At 43.6% G+C, this 22,553-nt stretch overlaps 1 protein-coding gene across 1 annotated transcript in view; it reads left to right on the forward strand.

Moving 5' to 3' along the window:
* The first annotated feature begins 11,740 nt into the window (after positions 1 to 11,740).
* LPCAT3 (lysophosphatidylcholine acyltransferase 3) overlaps positions 11,741 to 22,553 on the forward strand; it is a 39,531-nt gene continuing 28,718 nt past the window's right edge. Inside the window, exon 1 of the mRNA XM_044228511.1 lies at positions 11,741 to 11,995. Coding sequence (XP_044084446.1) covers positions 11,845 to 11,995 — 151 coding nt within the window. The 5' untranslated portion in view covers positions 11,741 to 11,844. The remainder of the gene's footprint in view (positions 11,996 to 22,553) is intronic.

Raw genomic sequence — 22,553 nt, forward strand, 5'->3', positions numbered from 1 at the left:
GTTAGGTCCTGCAAGATTTCGGAGACTGTGCTAGCTCCCAGGCCAACCTTTCCTGAGTCCAGTTTTGAAAAGTCCAAAGAGTTCATGAGGCGCAAGAATATCACACCACCAGCCCCACAACCACAAAATGTCTAAAAACAGCCAACCCCAGACCCCAAAGCAAACATCCCAGGAAAAATTAAAATTATAATTCCAAGCCCATACTTAATGTTGCCAAAGACTGATGAATAAATTCATGTGTATCTGAGGGAAGGAGAAAATCTTTTTTGACCTCACCTTAATGCCCTTAGGTTTATGCTAACCGTTCAGAATCCATAGCTGGTGAACTTAAGCACAAGTGAAAGAAATCATTTAGAAAAAGGTTAATTTGGACATTCTATACTTACCATATGTGGCTCTTCCTGAATGGAACATTTCATTTCCAGTTTCCCCCTTGGTTCCAAACTTCTGGTGCCCAGTGTTGCGTTGATAGGTGAGCTCTGCCTACAGTCCAGACTCCACAATGTAGAGGACAGATGGTTTCCCTTCAGTGGCTTTTGCCCCTTTTATGGAATCTCTAAAGACCTGATCCCCATGTTTGTTTCAGCTAGAGAAAGGACCTCCAGTAGATTCTTGAAACTGCAGTTCCTACTGAAGTTTCAGAAGCCTGTGTCCTTAGTTTAAGGACCAGTACCTCTGCCAAAGGCCCTGATGCCAGTTTTTCTTCCCCTTTTAAATTTCACTAACAGATTACAGTGACTTCATGAATTAGGGCACAGGCAATGCCACCAAGCCTACCTGCAATATGTGTATGACCTTGAAACCCACGCAGCAAATTTTTGAGACTCTGCCACTCCCCAGCCTGTGAACAAGCCGTTTGAACTCCAGATCAGTCAGCCTTAACAATTTCCTCCTTGGTCCTGAATGTGGAATGCCATTGGCCAAATTAACACTGCCTCCCTCAGCCAAGCACTCAACTCTGAAAGCTACAATCTCCCCAGGGCTCTGTAGCACAGGTAGATTTCAGCTTTCTTAGAGGAGGATTCCTATAAGGAAACATCAGGCGTCAGGAAGAGAATTCCATCACTACAACATACAGGGTATCAGCATTATTGTCAAAAACTCTTGGAATGCCTGCATGGCTAAGTGGGTTAAAGTCTCTGCTTTTGGCTCAGGTCATGATCCCAGAATCCTCGGATCGAGCCCTGGGATCAAGCCCCATATCGGGCTCTCTGCTGCGCAGGGAGCCTGCTTCCTCCTCTCTTTGCCTGCCTCTCTGCCTACTTGTGATCTCTGTCTGTCCAGTAAATAAAAAAGAAAAAAAAATTTTAAACTCAAATATAAACAATGCTTGACAAAATACCAATTCACTTATTGTTCAGTAAACCAGACAGTGAAAAGTCCCACATAGAAAAACCCTAAGAAGAGGGGCCTTCTTAGGGTTTAGTTCTCTTAGGCTTAGTTCTCTTTCAAAAGAGCCCCAGGAGTGGGGAGAAACCCCAGATGGCTCCCAGGCCTATGTGAGAACACCAAAAATTCTGTAACACCAAAGAAGTCCCCCATCCAACCATGCTGGCACCCTGGTCTTGGACTTCCAGCATCCCGAACTGTGAGAAGTAAATTTCTGTTGTTCGTAAGCCACCCAGTCTGTGGCATTTTGGTACAGCAGTCCAAATGGACAAAGACAGAAATAAAGTAAAGCCAATGGGGGGGGGTGTCCCTCTATGCCTACTAAACTGACACATTAAAGGTACACATACTTATGACTTTATAAAGCACAATGTGCTATATTCATTCTGTCAACATAAATTGATCCAAAAGAACTCTAATATGAGAAGAAAGAAGAGAGTTTTATTGGAGCCCAAATTAGGACAGCTGCCTGGAAAACAGTCTTCACAGGGGAGAAAGTGCTCCAGGGAGTGAACGGTTTTCACAGGATTATATACTTTTTTTTACATAAAGAGCCATAAGTCAATATGTCAGAGGTACCATCTCTCAAAAAAGTTATAGATTGCTATGTAGGCATAGAATATAGGAGTAAGCATTGATCGACTTCATAAGGACAGGAGGCTTTCCTTCAGGCTGCTCATTTATAAAGCAGACGCTTGGCAGGCCTTAAATCAGGCTTTTGGTTTAAACAAAATTTATGTAGTCTTGTTGACTTAGAAAGAAATAAAAAAATGGCCTCCCTTACATCAGGGCCTTTAGACAGTTTTTTTTCTCATTGCTGCCCCGTAGCGCCCCTCCCACTTTGATCAATAATCTTCTGGCAGAAAGCATTGATGATCATTGTTTTGTCCCTTAATGTCAGGGTGATTCCTTATCTGCCATGGGTCCATCATGTCCCTCTATGCTAGGCCTGACTGAGGGGGCCTAGGAGTCTACGTGGGGGTAGGGACAGGGTTAACAATATGGCTTTTAATAGGAATTATTACAGTTGATTTTATTTTCAATGAGATCTGTCAGGCAAACATTGTACATGTGCTTTGTGGTGAGTTCTTCCCTTTGCCTTTTTGTAACATTCATAACATAGCTATAGAAATAGTAATAAAAATCCAATTAATAATATTTGAAGCAACCAATAGGGAATAGGTACAGGATTAGAAAGGCAAAAGATGAATCCAAAAAAATCCCTTCCAGGAATTTCGATAATTTTTTTTAAATATTTTGTTTATTTATTTGACAGGGATCACAAGTAGGCAGAGATGCAGGCAGAGCGAGAGGAGGAGGTAGGCTCCCTGCAGAGCAGAGAGCCCAAAGTGGGCCTCCATCGCAGAACCCTAGGATCATGACCTAAGCCGAAGGCAGAGGCTTTAACCCACTGAACTACCCAGGTGCTCCGATAATCTTGACTTAATTTGAGTATCTTCTTTATCTATGGTTATGATATGTTTGAGTTGATTGGCTTAAAATGGTAATTAAATTTTCTGTTACCTGTAACGATTTCTCCAGCCAGTTAATTTCCATAGATATTACATCTTGTGGTGGTTGTAATTCTCTCTGCCAAAACAGTTGGTCATCAATATCATATCAGTCTAATTTTTGCTAGCATCAGGTAATTCTGTTTGAGTTGCAAAGCCATATTATACCACATAACAGTAGTCTGATGATGAAAAGTACTCTTGTTACAAAATAAATCAAGGAGTACTACAGAAGTGTTCTATAACCCTTCCCAACATTGTAACTGTAAAACTCAGCTATCACCTTGACCAATTCTGTGTGGCTGGGGGATGACAAAATTGCTCCTTAAACCAGAGCATGCCCCCTCTATGGGATTAACTGTGGACTTGTGGAGGTAATGGATGACCCCACTTTCTTTATGATTGGATTAGATTGAGAATGCCCTTGTCTCTCGAGATGAGTCTTCTCCCACTTGCCAGTGATTCCTCATAATTAGGGCATTTTAAGGCTGGACCTCAAACAAAGAAGGCTTCTCAGAGGTTTTCTCCCTAGTCATGTTTATCCTGGAAGTCACCTCCATTGATATAAAATTGCAAGTAAAGGCTTTAGCTAAGCATAGAGGAGCCCTCCTAGTAGAAAGAGCCTCAAAACTCACTATGGGACAGTCCCTGACTATAATGACTTCACATAAGGCCAGAGTGTCTTAGAGACCAAAGGCCACCAATGAATGATGGGAGACTGACTTATTAAATACCAGGCTATACTTATAGATATGCTTGAAATAGGGGTGCCTGGGTGGCTCAGTGGATTAAAGCCTCTGCCTTCAGCTCGGGTCATGATCTCAGAGTCCTGGGATCGAGCCCCCCATCGGGCTCCCTGCTCAGCGGGGAGTCTGCTTCCCCCCTCTCTCTCCGCCTGCCTCTCTGCCTATTTGTGATCTCTGTCTGTCAAATAAATAAATAAATAATTTTTTTAAAAGATATGTTTGAAATAATACTTAAAATCTGTCAAACTGGGCGCCTGGGTGGCTCAGTGGGTTAGGGCGCTGCCTTCGGCTCAGGTCATGATCTCGGGGTCCTGGGATCGAGTCCCGCATCGGGCTCTCTGCTCAGCGGGGATCCTGCTTCTCTCTCTCTCTCTCTCTCTGCCTGCCTCTCTGTCTACTTGTGATCTCTCTCTGTGTCAAATAAATGAATGAAATATTTTTTTAAAAAAATCTGTCAAACTTTTTTTTTAAAGATTGTATCTATTTACTTGACAGAGAGAGAGACAGCGAGAGAGAGAACACAAGCAGGGGGAGTAGGAGAGGGAGAAGCAGGCTTCCTGCCCAGTAGGGAGCCTGAGGCGGGGCTCAATCCCAGGACCCTGGGATCATGACCTGAACCCAAGACAGATGCTCAATGACCAAGCCACCCAACCACCCCAAAACCTGTCCAACTTTAAACCTAGCTACCTTATGCCTGGACCTGACTACCATATGTCTTTAGAGCATAACTATTCAGAGGTTATTGATCTTGTTTATTCTACTCAACCAGCTTTAAAAGATATCCCCATTGAAAATGCAGACGGTTTACTGATGGCTATAGTTCCATGGAAAAGGGAATAAGAAACACTGGGTATGCTATAGTGCTCACTTGTGCTTTGCAATTGCCAAAGCCTTAAAAATCAATATTTATACTGACACCAAGTATAGCTTCCTGGTCCTATATGCTCATGAAGCAATTTGGAAGAAAATGGGATTATTATCAACCCATAACTCCCCAATCAAATATGGGCCTGAAATTATGACTCTTCTTGAGGCTGTATACTTACCTAAGGAGGTAGCCATAATTCACCTCAAAGGACATTCAAAGGATATGACCTTAGACTCTAAAGGAAACGATTCAGTAGACTGTGCAGCCAAGAAGGCAACACAAAATCAACAAATATTGTCTTTTACCAGTTTTAATTCCAGTAAAATCCATAAGTCCAGTCTCTTCAGACCAAGAAATTCACCTATCTCAGGAACAAGGATAGTCAAAAATGCACAGAACTGACTTGTTAATAATGAAGGAAAGAGCTTTATACCTAAAAATAAGCAGTGGATGGTAATACAGAGTTTACACCAGGAGACTTACTTGGGTAAAAAGGCCACAGAGGTGACAAAAACTTTGCTAAGAGAAATTGTCCCTAGATTTGGATTCCCTTGGTCCCTACAAAGTGACCATGGACCTGTCTTTTATTACACTAATTCAAAAGACGGCCCTCCAAAACAGAATAGCCCTTGTTATCTTGGCTGCAGTTAAAGGAGGCCCAGAATTGGATGACTGTCTCCTAATGGGACCCAATGACTATGTGGCTCTAACTTGTGCCCATGGCTTCCCCCAGGCTGGATAGGCCACAGTACCCTGGGTTTTGCCTTTAACAAAACCCGTACTTTAATGAAACCACCTTTTTGCACCAAAGACATCTCAAGAATTCTTTCTTGGTGGTCAGTTTCGAACCCTATCATCTTTCCTATATCAATTCCACCAGATAAAGAACCAACTGAGGTGCTTGCTGAAGGCAAAGAGAATACAGAATAGATAACAGAAGGTAGTTACAAATAACAGCTATAACCACATGACCAGTTACAGAAACAGACTGTAATTGTCATGAATATTCCTCCTTATTTTATTATAAATATATACATATCAAGAATCTTTGGTTTCTTCCTTCTCTTGTATCATAGTTTTTAAGTATTTTAAATTTTACATCATGTATTTAAGTTATGAGATATCAAGGAGAAGAGTAAAACATCACTCAATAACTTCACCTCCTCTTCTGGTGAAGAGGTTGGTGTGTTCTCAGTAGTACAGAGGATTGTTCTATTGTTTTAGGTAGAAATATGACCTTGTTGTTGTCTTTATTTGGAGAATAAGTATGGTTTAAGGAGATGAATATGGATGCCAAGTTGACAAGAGATAGACTTGTGATGGTTAATTTTATATGTCAACATGACTGGGCCTAGAGATGCCCAGATATTTGGTTAAAAGTTATTCTGGGTCCATAAAGGTGTTTCTGGATGAGATTAAAGATTGAATATGTAGACTGAGTAAAGCAGATTGCCCTCCCCAAAGGAGGTGGGTCTCATCCACATCTTTCAAAGTCTAATGGAACAAAAGCCTGAGTAAAAGAAAATTTGCTCTCTCTGGTTGTCTTCAAGCTGGCACATCAGTCTTGCCCTGCTTTCCACCCACACTGAAACTGGAGCTTACACCATTCACTCTCCTGGTTCTCAGGCTTTCAGAACCATTTACCATTGGCTCTCCTGGGTCTCCAGTTTGCTGACTGCACATCTTGGGACTTCTCAGACTCCATATTCACATGAGCCAATCAGATAGATAGAAAGATAGATAGATCAATAGATCCTACTGGTTTTGTTTGTCTGTAGAACAGAGTAATATAGCTGCCTAAGCATGTTCTTTAAAGATCTAAAACTAGGGTGCCTGGGTGGCTCAGTGGGTTGGGCCGCTGCCTTCGGCTCAGGTCATGATCTCAGGGTCCTGGGATCGAGTCCCTCATCGGGCTCTCTGCTCAGCAGGGAGCCTGCTTCCTCCTCTCTCTCTCTGCCTGCCTCTCTGCCTGCTTGTGATCTCTCTCTGTAAAATAAATAAATAAAATTTTAAAAAAAATTGATTTTAAAAAAAAGATCTAAAACTATTAGAAAAATAGGTTACCCAAAAGTGTTTTTTAGGGGCACCTGGGTGGCTTGGTCGGTTGAGCATCCGATTCTTGGTTTTGGCTGGGGCCAGGATCTCCAGGTTGTGGGATCAGCCCTGTGTGGTCATCCGTGCTTAGCAAGGAATCTGCTTGAGATGCTCTCTCCCCTTCTCGCCTTGCCCCTCTCCACCTGCTCTCTAAATAAATAAATAAAATCTTCAAAAGTATTTTTTTAAGTAGACCATCTATAAAAATATATATATTTTTAAAGATGTTATTTATTTGAGAGCAAGCGAGCAATGGAGGAGGGGCAGAAGGAAAGAACCTTCAAGCAGACTCCCCACTGAGCATGGAACCTGAGACAAGAGGCTCAATCCCATGACCCATGAGATCGATCAGGACCTGAGCCAAAACCGAGAGTCAGACATTTAACGAACTGAGCCACCCACGCACCCCAGAAAAAACATTTTTAAATCAAAGAAGGAGGCTGCTGATAAAGATGGCAGATTGACTTATCTAAGATCCTGTAAAATAATAGTGAAGGATAGAAGGGGGAAGATATACATCTGTAAGAACAAAGTGAAGATGAAAGAGGACTTCAGCTACTTCCATTTTAACCTCAAACCTTCTGATTAAGTTCTTCTTCCCAGCTTATCTCTTAACTCAGACAGAAGACCCTGTGAACAATACATCCTGTGATGGGAACCAAAACTACCCCCTCAAGCAAAACCCCCTGAGCCCGGAGCACACCAACCATCAGTGATTGACCTCAAGGTAATGACTGACTCGGCCTGTATTGCTCACCTGCGTGTACCGACTGACCCTTGTCTCACATTTGCCTTATATAAGCCTAGAAGTAGCTTCAGCACTTGGGAGACTGTCGTTGAGACATTAGCCTGTGTCTGACTAGCTCTGGCCTCACTGAAATAAATTCCCTTCCAGTTTCACCACCACTCATCTCTGTGCCTTTGGATTTTGTCAGCTGCAGGTGGCTCAACCTGGTCTGTTTGGAACCCCCAGAACTCGGGGCTCTTGCACCCCTGCACCCCAGTTTCAGGAGAATCTTTTAAATACATTTTTGGAGGGTGCCTGGGTGGCTCAGTGGGTTAAGCCGCTGCCTTTGGCTCAGGTCATGATCTCAGGGTCCTGGAATCAAGTCCCGCATCGGGCTCTCTGCTCAGCAGGGAGCCTGCTTCCCTCTCTCTCTGCCTCTCCATCTACTTGTGATTTCTCTCTGTCAAATAAATAAATAAAATCTTTAAAAAAAAAAATAAATACATTTTTGGAGAATGGAAAGATGGTGGGGGAGGGGAGCTAGATGATACAGCAGAGGGCAGTAGTTGACCAGGAGCCAAGTCGGAGGCCTGAAAGCCTAGACTCAAACCCCCCGCCTGACCAATAACCATTAGGTAAATACCCAACCCCACCAGTAGCAGGCAGATAGTTGATGCTATAATCTGAGAAAATGGATATGAGAAACTCTGGACTCTGGAACAGTAGGCATTCCAAAGAACAAATGAGAGATATGGAGCTAAAAACAGGTACATGCCTTCCTGGCAGAAGACTGGCCAGTTCCTCTGAAGAAACTGTAGAATCCTAAAGAATAAACCCTCCACATGCTGACATTTGGGAGTTTCTCAACCAAAAGGAGGGCTCCCAGCCCAATCACATATATACAATCCACATATATATTAGTCAACCCTATACCCAGTCAACATTGTGATTCCTTGTTTGTATACGGAAGGACAGTCATCACCGTAAAATATATGAAAGAAACAAAAACAAAACAAAAATCCAGAGGAAAAAGGAAAAATGCAAGGAATAGAACGGTAATAACAAATAGAGAAAGGAAGGAAGAAAAAGAAAAGGAGAGAGAGAAGTGGAGTGGGAGGGAAGGAGGGAAGAAGGGAGGGAGGAGGAGAGGAAGGAAGGAAGAAAAGAAAGAAAGAAATCTTCCTCCAAAATCCCTAATTTGTTCTCAGGAGGCTAAGATAGCAGATTGTGTACATAAACAAGAATGCTGGGACCCAGCTGGTTCGGTCAGTGGACTGTGCAACTCTTGATCTTGGGGTTCTAAGTGTAAGCCCCACGTTGGGTGTAGAGATTACTTAAAAATAAAATCTTTTTAAAAGAAAAAAAAAAGAATGCTGGAAAGAAAGAAGTTATTCCAGCATTTAAAAAAAAAAAAAGAGCTCTTGGAAATTAAAATCTGAGACTGAGTAGAGAAAGTAAATATAACTATTAAGGAGTAGTTGGTGGTCTTTGGGTGATTAGTTTTATAAATGGTGAAAATGAATACCAAATTTTAATGAGAGTAAAGACAAGTGGGTTGATGTGTTAGCTGAGTAAATACCAACCATCTCTGCCATGATGAGAATGCAAGATTGTTTTCACAAAATTATGGTAGGGAGGAAAAAGAAAAAGAGGGCAGTAACTTCAGAGAAAGCCAAGGTGTTCTAAGATGAGAAACGCTACTGATGATCATAGAGATCAAGGAGCCAATGGGAAGGAAAAAAGGAAGGGAAGGAGGGAAGGAGAAATAGAAAGACATACCACCAAGATTGCAGTAGAGAGAAGGGAAGGAATGAAGAGAATGTGGCTAACCAAACACTTGAGGAGAAAGGAAAATAGGCACCTGTTGTGTCAACATAGACACAGCCTCTGTCCCATGCCCACCCTTCTCTTGGAACACCAGAAGCCTGAGAAGGGGCAGACATGTTATCCAGTTGTATGACACAAACAAAAAACAACTTTCTACATTTTTTTAGTCTTGTTTATGTATTTGAGAGAGAGAATGTGTGCATATTGTGTGCAAGTGGAGAGGGAAGAGGGGGCAGAAGGAGAGGGAGAGAGAATCCAAAGCAGACTCCCCTGCAGAGCCCTATGGATGGGTGTGTGGGCGTGGCTCAATCTCAGGACCCTGAGATCATTACCTGAGCTGAAATCAAGTCGTTGCTTAAGCTACTGGGCCACCCTGGCATCCCACAAGTTTCTACATTTTTAGACAAGGTCCAGTTGACTAGATGCTTTAACAAATATATTTTACTTATTCAGCAAGTCAGATATTTTAAGGGTCTTAAATAACATCTACCCAGACACTTCAACAAAATCTAATAAAGTTAAAAGTGTGCATAAGCTACAACCCATAATTCCCTTCCTGATTATAAACACTAGGGAAGTCTTTCCTCAGTGAGGATCACGAACTACCAGTAAGTATTGATCAAGTTAGTGGATTCTGATCAGCAATTTTTTAATGAATTAAAATAGAGTAGAAAGTATCAGTATGGCTGTGTGTATTGTGGGTATGTTTGTGTGAGTATTATATGTGTTTGTTGTCTAGTGTATGAATATGTGTGTTTACTGGATAGCAATGTGTTTCATACAGGAGATCTCAGTTAATTAAAAAAAAAAAAAGGTTTGGAGTCACAGTCCTAGAGAAACTCTCACTCTTGCTTAAAGAATGCTCACTGCAGCAATGCTTGTCATAAAACAATACACAAATTAATAGGAAATGCCCAAGTATTCCTCAACATGACCATGAAAAGCTAAGTAGTATGATCATACTGTGGAATATTACATCACTGTAAATGAGTGGATTCGAACTACACGTGAAAACACGACTATATCTCAATAAAGCATAAAATCAATCTGCAAAATGATCCATTCACTGTAATCCCATTGATATAAAGTTTAAAAGCATGCAAACTTACTGTATATTCTCTCTAGATGAACACATTATGTAAGGTATAAAAATAGGAATGGGACTGATAAATACCAACGTCAGTAAAGTTTTGACCTCTGAGAAGGGAAGAAGGGAAATGCCACGGAGTAGGCATATACTAGGCTCCTCAATTGTATATGAGTTATTTGTTTCCTAATGGGGGGGGGTGTATCTTATTCTCAGCTGTTCTGAATATTTCATATTTTTTATTTTTTTCCTAAAAACGGGGGAGAGGAAAGTGAAATTTAACAGATTTCAGTTTAAATTCTGTCTCTTCCACTTACTGGAAAAGGAACTTAGCAAATTCCTTAATTTCTCCAAGCCTCTCCCCATGAGACGGAATCATAATAATTAACGTCCTGTTTCACAGTCAAATTAAGTGAAATAATATGGTTATAAATGCTTTGTGAGGAGCAAAGTGCTACAGAAGTATAAGCTATAATGTACAAGAATGTTCCGCAAATTCCAGTTACTACAAGAAACTCGGTTTTCTGGGCGCCTGGGTGGCTCAGTGGGTTAAGAAACTCGGTTTTCTGTTACATACTCTTATAGCACCCTGCTCCTTTGCTTCAGAGAACCTACTTTTGCTTTCAATTACGCATTCATTAACACTATGACCATGCAGCATGCCCATTCCATTGCTTTGGATTCATCATATTCCCCAGAGGCCAGCACAGTCGCAGGCACACGCGAAGCGCTGGGCACATTTTCGTTAGTGCAATCTGAGCGGTGGTTACCCGTAAGAAGTAAGACTGGGAAGCAAGGTGGGAGGCAAGAGAGGGTTTATGTCTCTAAACTGTTTGAACCTTTAACATGAACCTGCACTACTTACATAGTGGCAAACTCGTTTATTGTCAATGAAACCAACAAAGACTAAAACGGCATACGTCGGTTTCCTCGCCTCTCGGGAAAGGTGAGGGTTTAACACAGCAGATTGCGCGAAAAGCGATGCGCAGTGAAGGCGGCGTGCTAACGGTTTGAGAACGGCCCGGAGCTGCCGTTAGGAGGCGCTCGCGTAGCCGCTCCAGGAATTCCCGCCCTCTCCGTTACATGCCCCAGTAACCCCGGCTCGCCGGCGACCGAGAGTAACCTCGCGGTCGGGTGACGCCCCCCCCCCGTCCCGACTCTCGCCTGCTCCCGCCTCAGCCAATGGGAAGGCAGCGCACGAGCCGGCAGGACACTCGCCCTCACCGACTCCTCCCCCAAGCAGTTAGAACCGAGTTGTACAATCACCTCGCCGCCGGCTTTAGACTTTTCCAATCGCAACTCTAGTTCCCGATTCCAAGCCCCGCCCCCGACCCGCCCCGCGCTCATTCTCGGCGGGAGTCACCTTTGCTTTACAAACGTTCAGACCCGCCCTCTGCCTACCTTGCTGCCCTAGGCCCCGCCCCCTTCTCAGGCCGACCAATAGCCGGGGGAGTCTGGAGCCGCTGGGCGGGCCCGCAGCCAATGCGCACGCCGTGGGCGGGCTCCGGGCCGGAATTGGGGGTGAAGCTACAGCCTTGTGCCCACATTCGGGGCGCGCGGAGCTGGGGGGTCCCTGGGGGACGCCCGGAGCAAAGATGGCGTCCGCAGCTGAGGGGGACGTGGGAACGGTGGCGGAGCTGGCGAAGGTGCTGCGGTTTGGTTTCGAGGAGCTGAGCCTTAACAAGTTGGCGACGTCCCTGGGCGCGTCGGAACAGGCGCTGCGGCTCATCATCTCCATCTTTATGGGTAAGGACCCTCCTGCCTCGCTCCGCCCCCTCGCGGAGTCCCCGGGGAATGGGGACGTGACCCCCCCCTCACTTTCTGGAGCCACCCAGGAAGGCTTTGTGGGGTGCTGATGTGAATCTTCAATCACGCCGACCAGCTATCGAGAGGAAGACAAATCTTTCCTCGAGTCTGGGGGCGCCGTGCCCTCTGAACCTTTTTACCTTTCTCTGTGACCCCTGCTGTACCCTTCTGGCCCCTATTTGGCGCCACCACCGTCTCATCATGCCATGATCTCCCCTACGTCCCCACGACCTATCCTTATTTGTCTCTCTCTTGAGTTCCACTCTTTGTCCATGTGTACTGCTGTCTGTTATTAATATCAACTCTCACACATGCGCGCTTCTTGTCGGTAGGGATAGGCTCCCTAACTTAGGTATTAGCTTTGTGGGCCCCTAAGCCCCGAATTCTGTCCTTGCATGTTCGGAGTCTTTTTCTGCATTGCCAGCTTTTATTACACTTACTTCTCTTTTCTGTCTTGTTTCTGATGTTTTCTTCTTATACCTTGTTGCTTTTCCCCCCCTCTTAACTTTACTCACCTGTCATTTATCCTGGGATATCATTTTAATACTGGGCTTGGGAAACAGGACTGACAACCCCCTTTAAAAACTATGCTACTCCAAGCGTTTATTACCCATATGGTTCAAAGGATGTGATGTGTCTGACTTTATGTCACAACAAGCTGAATTATAACTGCTTTATAGGCTTTTTTGCTGCATCCTTCCTCCTTGGTTTTTTAATACAAGGAAGCAGCATGGCACAATGAGGGAAAAAAAAAGTGTGGACTTGGGAAGGCAAGCAAGTCAGACCCAGCCCTGCTGCTGCTGGTGGACCGTGGGACCCTGGGCGAGTTCCTTAACCCCTCTGGGCCTCAATTTGCTTATCTATGAAATGAGGACACTAATGCCTACCTAAAAGGACAGCTTGTAAAGTCCTGTAGGAATTCAAAGGTCAAGAGCTGATGCATAAACGTTTGAGTAGTTGGAAGGTTTTATGAAGGTTATGGGACTTCCAGCTAGGAGAGTAGGGGTAGGGAAGAATTAAGCAAACAGGACTGGGACAAGAGATTAGAGATCAGAGTCATGAGAAGTTGGGGATAAAAGTTAGATGTGGGATTCCTTAAATGCCAGAAAGAAGTTTGGAATGTATCCAGTAGTCAGTAGAGACATTGAATATGATATCACCTAAGGGTGTTAACTAGATCTAGATAATGTGAGAGGCATTAATTTATATTTAAATAACCTTAGCAGCTGCTATAATTGTTACTTGCTTTTTACATATAAAACCAAGCTGATCTTCCTTTCTTCCAACTAAAGGTCCCCTTTTCCCTCCCTTGTAGAAGTGTAAAACTTTGGAGGCAAAAGGCACCTCAGTATCTCTCAGATCTAACCCAGATTTATCAAAACCCCAATCTAGAATTCTTCACACCACAGCAGCTTTGAACTTCTACTCCTTGAGACTTGTTTCTCACCCAGTTATTTGTTGGTGTTGTAATTGGCAATTAAGAGTGTTTACGTTCATTCATTTGGAAGCTCACTGTTGATTCCTCCACTATAAATTGAGAATGTAACATAAGTAGCAACAAATTATTAGGGGCAACCTGTTGAATGGAGCTAGGGCTGAAATTAGGGCTTGGAATTTGTCCGTTTTGTGCTGATCTGATCGAATACTGCCTGTGCACTCCTGGGGAGCTACTGCTGTGCTATCGTGGGGCATACAGCTGACTGGGAAATTGTTTTCTCCATATCCTTCCCCTCTACTCTCCTCCCGTCACCACCAGTCATCAAGCGATAAACACTTGGTGTAAAACATCTACTGTACTCCTGAATCCCCTTGCCATTCTGCCATTTCCCAGATCCCCCCTTCCTATCTCCCATGTGCTGTTGCCTGGTATCAGGCATAGCTATTCCGCATTGATATATAGGATTGTGTTTTCTAGGTATGGATTAAATATCTACATGCAGACAGAAACTGATAGGCTTGACACGTGCATGGAAGAAAGAGTGCACTCTGGTTGTAAATGTTTTCCTTACAAAGGTATTACCATTTCTGCGTATTGTAACCTAGAGCCCCGTAGCCTTTCAGCAATGGAGTTCCTGGTTCCAGAACCCCTGCTGTCTTGGGTAATGGGGATACTAGAGGAAATCCTTGTCAGATGCACCAAGAAGGCCTATAGTCCAAAATGATTCTAACCCACTTTCTATTAATTCACAATTAATGTGGGTTAAAGGCACTTACAGACACCCCAAGGGAAGAGTTAGGTATATCAGACATTCACATTTTAAAGTATGAATATCTTTTTTTTTTTTTAAGAGTTTTTGCTTTTTCGAGAGAGAGTGTTTGGGGTGGGGAGTCGGAAGGGGCAGAGGGAGAGAGAGAATCTTAAGCAGGCTCTGTGCTCCAGCGAGAAAGGGGGTTGATCTCACAACACTGAGATCCTGATCTGAGCTAAAAATCAAGAGTCAGATGCTTAACAGACTGAACCACCTAGGTGTCCCTAAAGTGTGAATAACTTTTAATTAGACAGTTTCATTGCTATTTTCTTAACATCTTACTTTTCCTGCTCAAGTTTTATGTGCTGATCTTGGGGTAGGCAGTAAATCATTAATGCAGTTCCTTTCAAACCTTTGTGACTGTAACCCATGGTGAGAAATATTTAATCATGACATATATATATATGAAACAAATCATTATATATATATATATATATATATATGAAACAAAAGTTTCAGGGAAAATTCTTTATCCTTATATAAGCTGTGTATGTAGCTAGTTTCTGTTTTGTTTTTCAGCACTGCTTTGTCCCACTAAATTAGTTTCATGACCTATTAATTGGTTACAAGTAGTTTGAAAAACCCTGAGTTAGATGCCGTAATTTTTTATATTCAGTACTTCAGGGAAAGGATAAGTTTCTGAGTACCGCTGACTTGGATTATTTTAAACAGCCAGAAAACTCCATTAAAGGGATGCATGTATGTTTGTCTTTTGTAAGATCACAAGGAATTTGATGGAAGGTCAATTTTGCTATGGTGTTTTGCCATGGTGTTGAAGATAACATCCCCTTCAACACCTGCGGTCTTACTACTCTTTAGGATACTTAATGATACAGTTCTGGAATGTTGGTGGGGTCTGGAGCTGAGGGCCAAGAAAGAATTCTTGGGACATCTTTGTGCAAAAAGGTGAGTTTATGAAAGCACAGGGACAGGACCTGTGGGCCAAAACTTCGGCACCTGGGTTGTGAAGAGTGGCCATTTATATACTTGGGAGTTGGGAGAGGTAGAGAAAATGGGAGGTGTCCAAAAGAACTTTGATATGCTAAAAATGACCCTCTGGACACTGGTTGCATTGCTATTATCAAGCTAAGGCTGTTTTTCCCTCAAGCGAAGTATTAGCATTAAGATAACTGGAAATTTCCTGGAGGAATGTTACACCTATCCCACCCAGGAGTGGGGGGAGGGGAGAGCTTGAGGGGTGTCTGCTTGTGCTTTGTCCTCAGCTAGCCTTCTGCTCCCTCATCCATAACACGAGTTGTTACAAGTAAATTCAAGCAAAGGTACCTACTGGGAGTTAAACCCTACAATGGACCCTGCAGTATGAGTAATCAGAGCCAGGCACTCCAAAGTATTGTCTACAGTTCGGGGGGGCTAGGGAATGAGCCGGAGATAAGTGCTCTAACAGCCACAATAAAAGACAAATCTAAGTGCCATAAGAGAATTACAAAGCTGTATGAGATTGAGAGATTGGACCTTTAATGAACTTTGAAAGCTGAATAAGGTTCCAGCAGACTGAGGTGGTGAGACGGAAGGGAATACCGTGAGCAAAGTCGTTGGAGTGGTAGACGTGGAGTGGACATGGTGGAACAGGAAGTAGTCCACTGGCACTAAAACAGGATGTAAATAAAGAAGTGGTGGAAGTCAGACCAAAGGGGCACCTGGGTGGCCCAGTTGGTTGAGGGTCCGACTTTTGATTTCTCCTCAGGTCATGATCTTGGGGTCCTGGGGTGGAGCCCCACGTTGGACTCTGCGCCGGTCATGGAGACTGCTTGGGATTCTCCCTCCCTCTCCTTCGGCCCCACCCCTCAAAAAATAAGACTGGAAAGGTAGATCATAGAGCCTGGAGAGCCAAAGCAAGGGGTTCGTGCTTAATTAAGTCAGTGATAGGGAACCATGGGAGGTATTTGAAAGAGAAATAATATGACCAGAGCTGTATTGGGAAAATAAAGGGGTGATTATCAGCATGGGGTGATTTGAAGCAGACACAGACAGGAAGTAGGGAAGCCAGCGAGAAAGAACAATGATCCAGATGGTTATATGGACTCGGAGACAAGGTGGTTGCACCAAAAGGGGAAAATAGGGATCTCATGTGAGGTATTTTAGGAACGCAGAATCTTTTGAAAAGTAGGTTCTGCATACACTTGCATCTACAGCTGCTCACGCCAGAAATCTAAGACTCAGCCTTGCACCTCCCTTTCAGCCTCTCCCCACATCCCAGTCCCCAAGTCTTGTCAATACCACCTCCAAATTGTGTCTCCCAATTCATCCCCTTTTCTCCTTCGCCACAACCGCTGCCCATCTGTCACCAGAACCACAGGAGTAGCCTCCCAACTGGTCTCTAATTCTGTTCTTGCCCACCCCCACCCCCAAGAAAATGGTCGGATCCGGTGCCTCTCCTTCCGTACACAGTTAGTAAGCCCCTGCCTGCTTTACCAGCCTCATCTCAAGCAAGCTCACAACTTTTTAACCACACTGCCTTCTTTTCAGTTCCTTGGAGAAGGGCATTAAGTGGTTTCCTACCTCGGAGCCTTTGTACCTGCTACTGCAGCTACCCAGAATGTTCTTCATTCATTATTCACCTGACAGACTCCTTTCATCTTTGGGGTCTCAGTTCAGATTGTCACTTCCTGTGATCTGAGAGTTCTTTCCTGACTCTTACTTTATTTTATTTTATTTTTTAAAGATCTTATTTGTTTCTTTGACAGAGAGAGAAAAAGCACAAGCAGGGGGAGGGTTGGGCAAAGGGGGAGGGAGCAGCAGGCTCCCCGCTGAGCAGGGAGCCAGATGTGGGGTTCTATCCTAGGACCCTGGGATCATCACCCAAGCTGAAGGCAGACACATAACCATCTGAGTTACCCAGGAGCCCCTGACTCTGATTTTGTATGATGTCCCTGTTGCACTTTCTCATACCCACTGAAATTTCCTCCCACGTGTATACTCCCATTAGTGATTCCGTATTTGTGGATGAGAGCAGAAACCATGTCAGTTTTGCCCATCACGGTATTTCCCAGAGTGGAACACCATACCTGGCTTCTGAAAAAGGCAAGAAGTATTTATTGACTAAGTGAGCATGTGACTATATGACTTGGCCGCTGATTAAATGGAGGATGAAGAAGCAATTTAAAAAAAATAAAAATAATAACCCACTTAGTCCTTCTGCTGGAAAGATAATGATATCTCACAAATGCAGAGAGGTCAAGAGGAGCGTCCCATACTGTGCCCTGCCAGGCAGTGGTCTTGTTTTGAATTTGCTCTAGGTTCCCAGGCCACCTCCAGGTGTCTTAAGAGTTACGAAACCCAAGCTTGATTGAGCTCAGGAGAGAAGTTGGAATACAGAATAGGGTTTTAGGAGTCAGTGTTGGTATCATAATGGAATCAGGGAGGGCTTGAAACACCACGGAGAGGCATGTACAAAGAGTAGAGAACACAATTCTTGTTGATGAAGTATGTTAACATTCACCACACCTGGCCTGTAGTAACAATCGCTGACATTCATGAAAGACTGGTATGCTTATAACATCATCTGAAGTACTCAACATACCCCACCTACGCCTGCCAGGTTACCCATGAGATAATTAAAGTACTGTTATCCTCACCCTTGTGCAGATAGGAAACTGGGGCCTTCAGAGGTTAAGTAACTTGTCAGAGGTCAAACCTGTTTCTACCCCGCTCTAAAGTCCCTGCTCTTGATCACACTGGGATTGCAAAGAGAGTGTGGGGGTGGAAAAGATAAATGCCCTTGGTGTCCTGTTCTCTTCATTTACGTGGGTAAGCCAAGATGGAGTCAGCACATGAAATACCTCTCAGCGGCCAAAGCTGGAGCTGGCCAAATGGACTAGATGGCCACCTGCTTAGTATGAGTGGTCTCCTCTAGTGTTGGCCATGACTGTGGCTTGGCTGTTAGACTGATCAGAAATTGCACCTGGGCTGTGTCTGGGTGGTTCCATCGGTTAAGAGGCTGATTTTTTTTTTTTAAGATTTTATTTATTTGACAGAGAGAAATCACAAGTAGATGGAGAGGCAGGCAGAGAGAGAGAGAGGGAAGCAGGCTCCCTTGCTGAGCAGAGAGCCTGATGCGGGACTCGATCCCAGGACCCTGAGATCATGACCTGAGCCGAAGGCAGCGGCTTAACCCACTGAGCCACCCAGGTGCCCCAAAGATTTTATTTATTTATTTGATACAGAGAGACACAGCGAGAGAGGGAACACAAGCAGGGGTGTGGGAGAGGGAGAAGCTTAGCCCAATGTGGGGCTCGATCCCAGGACACTGGGATCATGACCTGAGCTGAAGACAGATGCTTAATGATTGAGCCACCCAGACGCCCCTAAGTGTCTTATTCTTGATTTTATATCAGGTCATAGTCTCAGGGTCATGCGATTGAGCCCTGTTTTGGGCTCCCCATACACCAGGGAGTCTGCTTCAGAATTCTCTCTCTCTCCTTCTGCCCCTCCTCTCTCTCTCTCTCTCTCAAATAAATAAATAAACCTTTTCTTTTCTTTCTTTTTTTTTTTTTTTAAAGGAAGGAAGAAATTGCACTTGGTGGGGTAAGGATTCATTCCTCAGAGGTTCAGGTTAGCATAATTAAGGTTAAAAACCTCTAAAATCAAAGTAGGTCCTGCAGTTCAGTTCCCCTTAGACCAGTCAGGTGTGGCCCTTCGGAACTAAATCTATTATTCAGTGCAAAAAGCTTTCTTCAGGTAGCACTGAAATTACAATATAAAGAGACAAAAGCCAAGATAGATGGAAATTAAACAGCATTAACCAAACAAATGTGACTTCTGACCATAATACAAAGGGGGTAGTCTTAGATGATTTTCAAGCCTTCTTCCAATTCTTAAAGTCTAGGTAAAGTCTACATTTTGAGACTTTATTCTAATTCATAGCCACAGATTTTGTCATAATCTAAATCTTTCTCTTTGAAGATTTTTTTTTTTTTTTTAAGAGAGAGAGGAGAGTGGGGGAGATGGGGAGAGAAAATCCTGACCAGGCTTCACGCCTAGTGCCACATCTGATGCGGGGCTCCATCTCATAATTCTCACAAGAGACCTGTGCTGAAATCAGGAGCCAGACACTCAATGGACTGAGCCTCCCAGGCACCCCTGGCAACTTCTTTTAAATACATTCTTTCATCTCCTTTTTGTCTGTACTTCGGTATCTTACATTGCACAAAACTTCATGCTCTGTTTTGTTTTTTGGTTTGTTTGTGTTTTAAAGGTTATTTGAGAGAGAGAGTGAGAGAGAGCAAGAGCAGGGAGGAAGGACAGAGGGAGAGGGAGACTCCCTGCTGAGCAGAGAGCCAGAGGCAGGGCTCAATCCCAGGACCCTGGGATCATGACCAGAGCTGGAGGCAGATGCATAACCAACTGAGCCACCCAGGTACCCCAAAACTTCATGTTTTGAATGCCATTATAACTTTAATGTCAAATAGAATCATTCATTTACAGAGGCATCTGGAAATTTGGGCCCATGAGATTATAGGCCCAACCTAATTCAACAAAAATAATTATATACCCATTGACCTTAAATCTGTCTGGGCAGCCATCAGAACTCACTGGAGGTGTTCAGAGCAGCAGCCTTTCAAAAATGGGACTGGTCTTCAAAAAGGAAATGGTATTTCAGCTGGACCTTATAGTAGATTCTAATAAGGTAGAAATGAGAGAGGAATCATTCTAGCTACAAAGAATAATGAACATACTTGTGAAGATCAGGAAAAGTAAGAGAATCTGAGGAACAGCAGGTGGTCCAGTTTGATTAGAACAATAGAGGACCCATAAAGGAGTCGGAGAGAAACACCCGATAGACCTTTCGGGTAGGTGGGGGTAAAATGGCGGAATAAAAGAGTGGGATGTGCATTGTCTTCCAGCACCTGCTGGCCCAGGTACAGACTGTGTTCAGATTAAGTATGTACTAGTTGCGTCACCATAGACTAATTATTAAACTTCAGCCATTCATTTCCTCGTGTTCCCAAAGGGCAGTTTCACTAAAGGATTGAAGTTAAGCATTAAGCAGTTTATCTAATAGTTACTTAAATTGGATTTAATTCATAACAAGCAATATTTGGAAAGAGTGCAAAATTTACATGAATTTTTTTTTAAGATTTTATTTATTTATTTGACAGAGATAGATCACAAGTAGACAGAGAGAGAGGCAGTCAGAGAGAGAGAGAGAGGGAAGCAGGCTCCCCGCCGAGCAGAGAGCCCGATGCGGGACTCGATCCCAGGACCCTGAGATCATGACCTGAGCCGAAGGCAGTGGCTTAACCCACTGAGCCACCCAGGGGCCCTACATGAATTTTTAAAAATAGTGTAGTCATCAAAGAAATGCCCGACATCCAGAGAATCACTCAGTCATACCCGTGGCGCAGATGTGTTCATTCTCCTCTGCCCCAGAAAAGTGGGGAGAGCAAATTGGGAAGCTCAGTAGGACTGAATGAGGTAAAATGTGTAAACTTTGACCCAAAGTAGTTTTGTTTTTTAAGATTTTTGTTTATTTGATAGAGAGCAAGTGAGCACAAGCAGGGGGAGCGGCAGTCAGAGGGAGAAGGAAAAGCAGGCTCCCGACTCGGGGCTCCATCTCAGGACCCTGCGATCATGACCTGAGCCAAAAGCAGATGCTTAACAGACCAAGCCACCTAGGCGTTCCCCCGTCCACAAAGTAGTGTTAAATCATTGTCCTTCCTTCCCTTAATAAATACTTATCCCTCCCTTTCCAAGCGTGGTCTTGGGACCAGCAGCATGGGTACCTCCTAGCATCTCCTGGCTTGCATCCTAGGAACTTGTTAGAAATGCCATTTGCTAACATCACTTATTCTTCAAATATATTCTTCTTACTGAATGTTACTGTTAATATTATTATGTCAATGATATCATTGTCATCTCTACCATCTAACTCATATCCTTACCTCCACTGTCTGTTTCAGACTTCTGATGAGAAGGTTAAATATGGAGGAATTTTTTCCATAAGGGACTTGGACTCCTAGTTCCATCTTTCCCTTTCTGGCTTACGTCACCTACCTCGAGCACTCCAGCCTTCTCTTCATCGACTGACTCACATTTCTGAATACAGTTAATATAAACTGTGACTTGTAGCTTTAACAAAAATGAGGTGGCCTAGTTGCAGCTGCCAGGAAAAGCTGTTCTAGGCAAACTGCCCTTCTCAAGCATAGACTGTTTAAGGTAGGGGTGTCTGTGTGTGTGTGTGTGTGTCTGTGTGTGTGTGTGTGTGTGTGTGTGTGTGTGTCTGTGTTGACATTTTTCCAGCAACTGCTGAAGTCGGGGGCCAGGAGATTTAGGACCACCCCCTGGAGTTCTCGTGGTGATACCTCAGTAGTTCCCTAGAGACCTTCAAAGCCTGTCCATGATTCATGCAGCCCAAAAGATGTTGCATGTGTCTTTATTTCTGCCTGTTTTCAAAATGAGAAGGGAGGTAGCGAGTAAGACACTAAAAATAAAGATAAGTAATTTCTGGGTAAGAATTGCCTTTGGGCTTAAAATGGACTGGTTTTTAAATCCAAGTTCCTCTCTATTCAGGCACTGGCTTTGAAGATATAAAGCGAGATTCATTAAATTCCGGACACCTTGAATGAAGTATTCTATCTAAGCGCCATATGTACCAAAGTTGTTAGTAATAGAGGCTTCTGGTAGAATGTTACTGCTTTCTAGCTATAAGAACATTGGTCAGAAAGCAGGGTGAAGATCACGCCAAAAAATGATCAGACCCAGGTTTTGTTCTTGGTTCACATGAAGTTAAAAAGGTGACTATGTAAATGCTCCACTCTGGGGCGTGCCACCTGGGTGGTTCAGTCAGTCAAGCATCTGCCTTTAGCTTGGGTCGGGGTCCTGGGATCAAGTCCCACATCGGGCTCCCTGCTCGGTGGGGAGTCTGCTTCTCCCTCTGCTGTTCCCTCTGTTTCTGCTCTCTCTCTTTCTGTCAATAAATAAATGAAATCTTTTAACAACAAAAAATAAGTAAATAAATGCCCCCAGTCCAAGCACAGGCTAAGTTTAAATGCAAAATAAAAAGCTTTTGTCCATTAAAGATGCTTTCAATACCAAGTATTCATGTTGCTATGGCATTTTCATAAGAAAAGCCTACATGGTCATACTGCTACATAAAATTATGAACAGTGAGATAGTAATTTTGCAGGCAGTTCACTGTAAAAGAAAAAGGATTCATGCGCACATGTCGCGTGCAGATCTGAGGAGGATATGAGATCCCAGGAGGTTAAAGTTCTGATCACTGTATAGTT

The sequence above is a fragment of the Neovison vison genome, chromosome 12, assembly GCF_020171115.1.
Source record: "Neovison vison isolate M4711 chromosome 12, ASM_NN_V1, whole genome shotgun sequence".
In the NCBI taxonomy this organism is placed as follows: domain Eukaryota; kingdom Metazoa; phylum Chordata; class Mammalia; order Carnivora; family Mustelidae; genus Neogale; species Neogale vison.